This window comes from Mytilus trossulus, chromosome 2, assembly GCF_036588685.1.
Source record: "Mytilus trossulus isolate FHL-02 chromosome 2, PNRI_Mtr1.1.1.hap1, whole genome shotgun sequence".
Taxonomy (NCBI): domain Eukaryota; kingdom Metazoa; phylum Mollusca; class Bivalvia; order Mytilida; family Mytilidae; genus Mytilus; species Mytilus trossulus.
The window spans coordinates 25,001,112-25,012,413 of NC_086374.1; the positions used below are offsets into that span (position 1 = coordinate 25,001,112).

The 11,302-nt window shown below is 32.4% G+C and overlaps 1 protein-coding gene across 2 annotated transcripts; it reads right to left on the reverse strand.

Moving 5' to 3' along the window:
- Nucleotides 1-387: 387 nt before the first annotated feature.
- On the reverse strand, nucleotides 388-7,760 carry LOC134706825 (kelch-like protein 21). Of its 2 annotated transcripts, none has more exons than XM_063566128.1 (2): nucleotides 7,457-7,760; nucleotides 388-2,256 (listed from the first exon to the last, which is right to left on the reverse strand). In XM_063566128.1, the coding sequence occupies exon 2, from the start codon at nucleotides 2,233-2,235 to the stop codon at nucleotides 505-507; it is 1,731 nt and encodes a 576-aa protein (XP_063422198.1). In that variant the 5' UTR covers nucleotides 2,236-2,256; nucleotides 7,457-7,760; the 3' UTR covers nucleotides 388-504. The 2 variants fall into 2 exon arrangements, with proteins under 2 accessions (XP_063422198.1, XP_063422197.1); XM_063566127.1 differs by lacking the exon at nucleotides 7,457-7,760 and adding an exon at nucleotides 2,880-3,074.
- Between the last annotated feature and the right edge of the window lie 3,542 nt (nucleotides 7,761-11,302).

Here is an 11,302-nt window from a genome sequence, read left to right on the forward strand (position 1 = left end):
AACCCAGATCCCTGAGACTTCACAGTAAGGTTGCACATAAATCTGCTAATCTAATTTGTGCACCTGTTAACTTATAATGAAATAGTTTCACGAATGTATCCCCATTTTATTAGACTTATAATGGCTAGTTATATTTTTAGCAAAATGTACCGGCAAAGTTAACGCTATTTTTGTGTAACCAACACGTCAGTTCAGATCCTTAAATCTTTAAAGAACATTTGCTTCCTATTTTTTTCTTATTTCATGTTGCCAATTTCTAGGATTTATTTATATATCCATCAGTTATTGAAGAAATAATATGTGCAAACCGGCCATTTGAGTCCGAGTTTGATTAATTTTTAATTAATTTTCTCATTGTTTAAATAAATTAGATGCCATAAGTCAAACTGATTGAAATAAATTTATAGATACATATGCATTGAACAGAAAAAAACACATTTGATTGTCAGCCACCAGAAAAACAATTTCAGAAGTAAAGCACATTTAACATTACAATGATTAAGATTACTTTTCAGCCATCACAAATTCTCTCGTGAAAAACTTTTTTTGCATTACAATTTTTAACCCTGCAAAATTGGCTCGAGGCGGAATAACGGTAGTTCTGTTTTGATCAATGTGTTTAGTTGATAGGTCAACTGAAATAATGTTTTGGTGAATAGAATTCCCACTTTCTCCACCCAAAATCAAAACATTTCCTTTATGATGAATAGCACAAAATCTTCTGCGTTGAAAATTTGGAATTGTTGTAACAATTCGGCAGCTTCCGTCTTCGGGTACACAAATCACATTTCCGTCGGTACATACGACATGCATATTTTTATCGGATACTATTGCGCGTGAAAGCTTGCATGGCGATGGTAGATTTGCAACAATGCATCCTGATTGCAATCGCGTATCAAAATATTGAATCGCTTTTGTTTCTTTGTCGTCGGATAAGATGCCTCCAAACACAAAGATCTTCTCTTTCGACACAGTAGAAGACATTGAACGGACAGCTTTCGGTAAATGTCCCGCTTTTTTCCACGTTCTTTGATTTATATCATACTCTTCGACACTCGAAAGTGTTTTGGCAGATTCTTCCTTAATGTTATCGTCATACCCTCCTAGGACATAAATTGAACCTCCGAGAGCCACCATCGAGTGGCGACGTCTTCCTTGTACTGGTGAAGTGCATCGGTACCACTCGTTATTTTCGGAACGATATCGCAATAAACAATCTAATTTTTGTGAACCTCCCGAAACAAAAATGTCATTTCCATATACACATGATGCGAATTCACGGCCTAACGGAAACATAAGTGGTGTAAGAAAGAACCACTTTTGTTGAAGGAAGCTGTATGCGAACACATCTACAACTTTCTCAGACTGACTATTGTAACCTCCTAAGACAATCAGAACTTCTTCCATTGTCAAATGATTTCGAAACGCAATTCTATCTGAATTGAATTCTGAACGTCTTGCTGGCAACATATGGTAGGTTATTGCCTCTTTAACAATTTCCCGGCATCTAGCGTTTTCTCTCACTAGTTCCATTGGCTCGACTTCGTGTAACAAATATTCTGAACCCAGGAGCGGTAAACGAAGATATTCGAATAGTTGGATTATTTCCTCCTTTCTCTTGGATCCATCTGATTCGTGCCATCTGAATACTGCGTCACAAACTACCTCCTCATTTGTTACATTCAAGTTGTCGTCCGTTATTATTTTGATTAAATCATCCTTGTCCAGAAAGAGGAAATCCTCAGACCTACAGATATCAGTGAAATTCATTAAAATCAGTGTCCAAGCCTTCGTACATAGAGATGGACAATCGTAAGATTTCGCAAGTTTCCATGCACCTAAAGAGTTGTCTGAAATCAGATTATTCTGTAGAAATTGTTCACATTTCTCATGGAGTTGTCGCATTTGAAAAATTGCCGCTGCTTTCAAAAGGTCTTCACAGTTATCAAATGTCACGACCTTTCTCCCTGTATATATAAAATCTAGGATATTTTCAAAAATACCAACACTACAGTCTTGAATATTCACTGTCCCGTTTTGACTTTCAATCATACCTGATGAAAACATTGCATCAAAGTACGGCGATATGGCTGCCAGAACAACTCTGTGACAATTGAATGTCCTGTCCCCGACTACTAGTTTGGTGTCAGTGTGTCTGTCGTGTTTGTACATATCCTCTAAAGAATTGTACAGTTCTCTAGAAACTTCGTCTCGCCAGCAAGGTGTCTCAGTCATTTTATGTTTTAATCTAGTTTTCTGAAAAGAGAAGAAAAATATCAAATCAGACGACGATAATATGTTTATATATTTTTTTTCACTTCCCAAACTGGTTCTTTAAAAATTATAAAACTTTCGAGTGTCAGCTTTTTGTCAATTGTCATTCGTGCAATAAATCAAAATGCTTCAACATGGTTGTTAGGAACTTAGTATTAAAATGCTCAGACTCGATTGTGTTTTTGTTGGTTTGTTTCTATAGTTTATTTCTAATCTTATAGGTAAAATTAGTCAAAAATAGAAGGTCAACATCCACAACAAGTGTGCAGTGAAGTTTAAAAGAAAGGTGTTAGAATAGAAAAAGAAAGAAAGGAAAATGAATAGTCAATCGACAAAATGAATGACATTTTTGAAATTTAGGAAAAAATATGTTCATTTACCGTAATTGGTACATTTTTTGTAGTCTACAAAAATGTACCAATTACGAAATTTGAACGTTTATTCCCTAAATTATTGTTTGCCGAATAAATTATGAATTACTGAGAATATTGACTCATTTAAAAAATGCTTCAAAGTGTTTAGGATGTAAACATATTAAGAGTACAATAAAACAAATGACAAAAATCTCATGTTTATGTCACCAATTCATTAAATTTGTTACTTACTTGCAGTCGCATATACAATTTATCCATTTTTAATCGGAATAAAATGCCACTATACTTAAACACTGTTTCCTGTTTTAGAAGTCGCAATATTAAAAGGACCCGTGTTTATATAAGTGCTATGGATCGATGATGACTAAACTTTTGTCTATATCGGACGAGAACGGACAGAGTTAAAGAGGAAACCGATATAGCTTTTATTATTTTCATGCGACATATGTTGGTAATTCATTAATGTTTGATTGTAAATGATCTAATGACCAAAAAAATACTAATTGCTTGACTAATCGGATCTCTTTTTCACGCCATTGCGGATATGTCTTTAATTTGCCATATGCATCCGGAAAGTATATATATATATATATATATATGGTCTTCTTTTTAGTTGTTCAGGAAGTAACGTAGTCTAGTACTGGTTGATCGCTTGGGACAGACTTCACAAGTTCGTCAACATTATTCCAACTATTTTTTTAATAATAAGACCTGGTTTATCATCGATTGTAAAGGAGTCAAATATCCATCAGACAAAAGTACAAGAATGTAAAAAACTACTGGTCTTCACGGTCTTAAACAATGAGCAATAATTAACTATAAAACACTTCTACGGCAAATCATGAGAGGTGGTATGATCTAAGTACTAGGTACTTTACAGAATGAAAGATATGCATGCGTCTTTACTAATCGCAGAGGTCTACGTGTTATCCCGGACATGCAACCTTTCTTATTATTACAAATAAAGTCTCAGATGTAATAGTAATATACAAACGATAGAAAGTTCGGCTAAACTTTTACAACAGACCAGCAGTTGTAATCAAAGGTTTCATGTTAAACACTCCCTTTCCTTGAAATTGTAGAATTACTATAGTTTCTTTACGACCGATATAAAAGACGACATACCACTGATATTTGCCATCATTTTATATTTAGTACCGATTTATTTCAGTTTATGTTTAAAACAGCAAAAGAATGTATTGCTAAGCTGAATAAAACAGTTATTCACTTTAATATGCATCTAAAACAATTTCTAGTTAACGATTAACACTTGACTTCATAACGTCTCTTGGTTACCCTATGCAGCATTGAACATTTATATGACATAATTCAATTTTATATCTTCCCTGGAAAGGAAAATTGATAAAAATCACAATATATCATTCGAGATGTTTCACTTTAATAGTTATAATGACACATCAAGAATCGTGTAGATTACTACAGAGACAATGACAGCCTTTGGTTTTGTAATTAATAATTAATCTGTCTCCGGCAATAAACATTACGAGTTAATTGCTCTGCTGTTGGTAACTTCAATATTTAACTATATATTTGGAAACCGTAATGAACATTGATCGACTGTGATGATTTTACGTTCTCCCAGTGATATTGTCACTATGTCAACAAATCACATAAACAACCCGCTGGGTGTGGTACAGATGAGAATATGGGACGCCGAGTCATGTTTGTGATCAATATAATTTCAGAATGAACATACGAAACAGGAAATTTACATATATGAATATACAATGATCTATAATGTATACAAATATTATTTATGTTTAAAATAATGATTACCGGTAGTACAGGAGTCGAGAAATGTGCTGCACCTCCATAACATTATGCTGTTACAATAACGCATTTAAAAAAAGGCACATACAATGTATAAAGAGGAATGATATGTCCTCCCGAAGAACTGTGCAATACATTGCCAGAAAATATATCAATCATCTGTCGACTGCATGATGTGTCCTCCATAAGAACTGTACAATATATTGCCAGAAAAATAGACTTCAAACACCTCATGACTGATGTATCATTTCACAAATCTGTACAATATATTGCCAAAAATCTGAGACTACTATAACTCATTTTATAGAAGTCTAAGCAGAAATGTACCAATCACCTGTCAAAAAGACTGCAAGGACTTTAAAGCATTATGTAATACCAGAAAAAATATCAAGACATGATGACTAATGTGTTCTTTCTTAGAACTGTACAACATATTGCCAGAAATATATAGTCACCTGTCTCGAAAAAGAACTACAAGGACTATAAAGCATTATATATTGCCAGAAAATATATCAAACACATGAGATGACTGATTTGTCAACCCGAAGAACTGTGCAATATACGGCTAGAACATATATCAAACACCTTATGACTGATGTATCCTTCAAAAATATGTACAGTTAATTGCCAAAAATATACCAGTCACCTGTCAAATTAGAACAATAAGAACTATTAAGCATTAATATATATTGCCAGAAAATGTATCAAACACAATGATGACTGATTCGTTCCCTCTAAGAACTGTACAATAAACTCATCATAAATACCAGGATTCAATTTTTGGTATCATTACGCCAGACACGAGTTTCGTCTACAAAAGACTCATCAGTGACGCTCAAATCCAAAAAAAAGTTAAAATTTCAAAATAAAGTACGAAGTTGAAGAGCATTGAGGACAAAAATTCTTAAAAGTTTTGCCAAATACAGCTAAGGTAATCTATTCCTGGGGTAGAAAAGCATAAGAATTTCAAAAATACAATATATTTCCAGAAAATATGCCATACATATGTCGACTGATGTGTCCACTACTCAGAACAGTGCAAAATATTGCTAGAAAATAAAAAGAAATACATTTCCTATAAAAAAAAATGTACAATAATTGAGAGAAAATATATATATATCAAAAAGTAAAATCACAAAAATACTTAGCTCAAAACTGAAAGTCCCTAACCAAATTGCAAAATCAAAAGCTGAAACACATCACACAAATGGACAAGATGGAGAGTTGTCTCATTGGCACTCACACCACATCTTCCTATATCTAAAGATACGAATGAATGAATGAATGTCCTCTAACACATCTGTATAATATATTGCCAGAAATATACTAGACATATATGTCGACTAGTATGTCCTCTAACACATCTGTATAATATATTGCCAGAAATATACTAGACATATATGTCGAATAGTATGTCCTCTAACACATCTGAATAATATATTGCCAGAAATATACTAGACATATATGTCGACTAGTATATCCTCTAACAAATATGTATAATATATTGCCAGAAATATACTAGACATATATGTCGACTAGTATGTCCTCTAACACATCTGTATAATATATTGCCAGAAATATACTAGACATATATGTCGACTAGTATGTCCTCTAACACATCTGTATAATATATTGCCAGAAATATACTAGACATATATGTCGACTAGTATGTCCTCTAACACATCTGAATAATATATTGCCAGAAATATACTAGACATATATGTCGACTAGTATGTCCTCTAACACATCTGTATAATATATTGCCAGAAATATACTAGACATATATGTCGACTAGTATGTCCTCTAACACATCTGTATAATATATTGCCAGAAATATACTAGACATATATGTCGACTAGTATGTCCTCTAACACATCTGAATAATATATTGCCAGAAATATACTAACATATATGTTGACTAGTATGTCATCTAACACATCTGTATAATATATATAGCCAGAAATATACAAGACATATATGTTGACTAGTATGTCCTCTAACAAATCTGTATAATATATTGCCAGAAATATACTAGACATATATGTCGACTAGTATGTCCTCTAACAAATCTGCATAATTTATTGCCAGAAATATACTAGACATATGTCCTCTAAAAATATCTGTATAATATGTTGCCTGAAATATACTAGACATATACGTCGACTGGTATGTCATCTAACAAATCTGTATAATATATTGCCAGAAATATACTAGACATATACGTCGACTAGTATGTCTTCTAACAAATCTGTATAATATATTGCCAGAAATATACTAGACATATATGTCGACTAGTAAGTCCTTGAACTTTAATACTGTTACTTTAATTTTTCCTCCATTCACGGTTTCAGTACTGATTTCGTGTTATAATGTATCATAGAACAAATTTATTCGTTCAATACATGTTCACTTGTGTTAGTATGTCTTTTGATTGAGTTATGCCACATCAATTGATATTGTATAGTGTGTCTTACTATGTTGTGATGTAACATTATTGTTTCAGATAAGGGTGAAGGTTTGGTACCATTAAAACGTTAATACATATTGTTTGCACCCGTCTTGTTTCAGGGCAATCATTCCACATATATCCATATTATACAAGGTGAATTTTCTTCACATATATGTATTTTTTTTATATATCAGGTGACTGCGATAAAATTTCATTTCATATACACATAGTTTTACATCATTATACTCATACAAGATACACTAAAATGTGTCGGAGTAACCAACAGAAAGCTTCCAACCAAACTACACAATAATTTGATTGAATGCAAAATGTAATTTATCGATCAAGACACAGAGACTAATATTAAAATCTAATAAACTGAATCGCTTGGGGTAAAACAACCAGCACAAATCTGTAAACACTTCCTCGTCTGCTCCACGGTTGCTGTTTATATTCAAAATTAGAGTATTGATTTTGCTGAAAAAATATATATTTATAGTGTACTGTTACCAAAGTAGAAAGTGGTCAAAGTCTTCTACAGGAAATTAAAATATAAAAATCTACAAACCTGATATTAAGAATCCATTCCAAATCCAATAGTATTGCTGTACCGGAAGTAGCTGAGTTTGTTATTTGCTCGCCAAAACGTGTTAAAGTTAATGTGATATTAAAGCCGTCTTTTGATGTAGTGTTGTATTTAATTATGTTTAGTGAGATGGTATATACAACGTTTTTAATCGATTTGGAATTGCCTTTATTTTGAAATCATATTATCTTGAAATCGACATTTGCAGGTAATTTCTAAGTGGAATATCGATCTGACCGTTACCTGTGTAATATTGTCAAAGTCTAGCATGAATAATTCAGTTGGGACAGTTTATATAATTCCATCGCAATTCCAATATTTGACATCTGCCTAGTAAATAGCTCCACCTTTATCGGACAATACGTATATCAGTTATATATATTGTTAACACATATTGAAAATAATGTTTTTTTTTCTATTGAGAAAGTTGCTGTGATAGAATAGGTTTTTCCAAACATCGCATTTGTCATGTCATAAACAACATATCAAATGATATTTTTTAGGTGTTTTTTTTTGCATTTGACTAACTTTAAGAAGATCTGAATATAATATAACTGTCTATTACTACAGTTTATGAACTAAAACCATATATAATCGTCTGACGGTCTGCTTCAATATTATAGACCATTATAGATCATTATATACGACAATTGGCGCAAACTCATTTAGAATAAATCATGGAATCTTGTTGATAAATAATGAGAATTGTATAAGTTTTGTTTTATGTATTGTCCATTTTGTTATTATGATTGTGTGGTATCAAAATCCAAACCTTAACTTCATATATAGAGACAGTTTATTGCTTGATTTGTGTCAACTATTTTCTTCCTATTACAGATTTTACATTAATGCTAGCAAGACAAATCTTTGTTTAGCTTGCTTGCTTTGCTTGTATCAATGTTTGCTCAAGCATGGCAATTAAGATAGGCGGCTTCAGCTTGTATACATCATACTTAGATTTTATTGGACGTTATGTTTGAGGTTAAGGACACTAAATTTTAGGTATTTCATTTGACCATTATATTTCATCTTCTAGTACTGTGATTTTTTTATGTTATAAAGGCAACCTGTAGCTTTGCTATATAAAAATGATAGAATCTGAAGCGAGATGATGTATCAAATATTCTTGCTTTGTACGTTTTCAAGACAAAATATTCATCTCAAACACACCCTAATATAAGAAGGTGAATCACAAAATCAGAGTAGGTGTGTTCGAATAGCTATTTTGTTTTACTTAAAGTACTTGACGATAGTCTTTAAAGTTGGATGATGAAAATGCATATCTTCGAAAAAAAACAATACAATTTTTTAGCTTCCGTTTCTACGCGATTGCGCTTTATATTTGTCATCCTGTGATGTTATAAAATTTAGTGTCCATAACCTCAAACATAACGCCCAGTAAAATTAAGTATGATGTATAGAAGCTGAAGCCCCGCCTATCTTAATTGTCATGCTTGAGCAAACATTGATACAAACAAAGCAAGCAAGCCAAACAAAGATTTGTCTTGCTAGCATTAATGTAAAAGCTGTAATCCTCTAGATTTAAAGCTCACTGAATTGAAATTTCAGCAGTAGCCTCTTCATCTGCTGTTGCATATCATGAATTTTAAGCGAATATTATAATACAGTTTCGATAAATCTGTACTGAGTATACACTACACGGCTAAGATTATGAATACTTTACATATATAAGCGGTAACAGGCATTTTGTAGACTAGCTAGCTGTACGTACACCAGCAATGCCCGCGCCATACATGTCGAACGGGACAAAAAAACAACTACGAAATATTAGTTTTCCAGCAGGGTAATGATAGTTTTGCCATCGTTTTGTTCAGGATAATTTTTGTTAAAGTTTATATCAAATGGACTCAATGTATGTTTATAACTGATAGGACAGTCAAGCTTGAAACATTTTAAATACCCTGACAAACGCAAATTTAAATGATTCTCACGAAACTTCAATGGTTTCATATCATCCACAATAAATGTTTGTAAGCACATAACCTGGGACACAACTTTAAAACACACTAGTCTATACAAATCAGTTCAATATTGCATGTACTCGCCTTCACTGGAGTCAAGTTCTAATCACTAGTTTAAATAATAAATAAACATCTGGTGTTCCCCCAAGGAACAGTTAATGTCATGTTCTGTTCCTTGTGTATATATTAAACACAGCACTCTTGAGGTTTTTTTTGGGTAGACGACACCATAATTAGCATATCAGTACGAAAATTAAAAAAAACTTAGATTCGCAGGATTTTTCCATGTCATTCCATCCAGAGAAGTGTTCGGTCATTCAGATAACAACCAAGAAAATCCCATTAAAATTCAACTATATTCTTCAGCAACATTTACTACAAAAAGAAATATCCACAACTTGATTATCTTGGCTAAACAATCCATACTAACCTAAATTGGAACAAGAAACACGCTTCGTCTTCTTCTACAAAATCATACATCATTGTGGCATACCTGCCAACTGTCACTATTTGCGGGTGATTTTCCCCATGAAAGCTCCCAAATGAAAATGTTGAAATGGCATATTTTGTCCACAAATTGTCCGTCTGTCCGGCTGTCCGGCGTGAACATGTCGCACCGTAACTTGAGAACGACTTATCCAAATTTCATGAAACTTAACATAGTTGTTTCTTTTGATGGTCATTCAAATGATCTGTATACTTTTTGGTGAAAATAAGATTAAAACTTTTTGAGTTACGGCACTTTATATAACTAAAACAGGGGTGTGTTTTTTTCACATGTCGTACCGTATCTCAAAACTGGCGATTCTTGATTATGGCTTAAAACTTTAAACACTTCTTAGTTATATTAATCTTAATATCTGTAAACTTTTTGGTGATGATTCAAAATTTTATTTTTGAGTTATTGAGTATTTTGTAAAAAAGGGGGAGGGTTTTTTTACATGTCGTACCATATCTCAAAAACGATTTATGATTATTGCTTAAAACTTTACACATGTCTTTGTTATATTAATCTAAAGATCTGTATACTTTTTGGTGAAGATTCAAAATGTCATTTTTGAGTTATTGAGTATTTTGTAAAAAAGGGGGAGTTTTTTTTTACATGTTGTGCCGTATCTCAAAAACAATTTATGATTATTGCTTAAAATTTTACACACTTTTTTGTTATATTAATCTTAAGATATGTATACTTTTTGGTGATGATTTAAAACTTTATTTTGGAGTAATTGAGTATTCTGTTAAACAGGGGAGGTTTTTTTTCCCGTAAGAGCCTTATCTTTCATTATTCTGTCTGTATAGATGCTCCATGGTCTCTATATCTTATCCCTTATGACCATGAAATTTTCTTCCAATGTGTCGTGACTTTCTATTGGCTCCTTTTTTCAGATAATCAATTTTCTCAGAATTTTCAGATAATCCCGGATTTTCTCAGATAATCCCGGTTTATCTCTGATAAACTAAGATTATCTCAGCTTAATTCAAATTCGAAAAAATTCTAGTTTATCTGAGAAAATATAGAAAATTCATAATGGAGAAAATCCTTGTTTATCTGAAAATTCTGAGATAAACCGGCATTATCTGAAAAAATCGAGATAATCCCGGTTTATCTGAGCTTAAGGTAAAAAATTGAGATAATCCTAGTTTATCTGAGAAAATCCTGGTTTATCTGAGATCATTTAGGATTATCTATAAAAGTGGTTCAGGCGTGCCATATGTCGCGCCGTATCTCAAAAATAATTTATGATTATTGCTTAAAACTTTGCACACTTCTTTCTTACATTAATCTAAAGATCTGTATACTTTTTGGTTTTGATTCAAAATTTTACCGTTAATGATATTTAGTTTT

Excerpts from the sequence above, each read along its gene's own strand:
- LOC134706825 (XM_063566127.1), bottom strand. The coding sequence starts at position 2,906 with ATGGATAAATTGTATATGCGACTGCAA. Across the intron at positions 2,257-2,879 it reads AATTGTATATGCGACTGCAA|AAAACTAGATTAAAACATAA; the intron begins GTAAGTAACAAA and ends TTCTCTTTTCAG.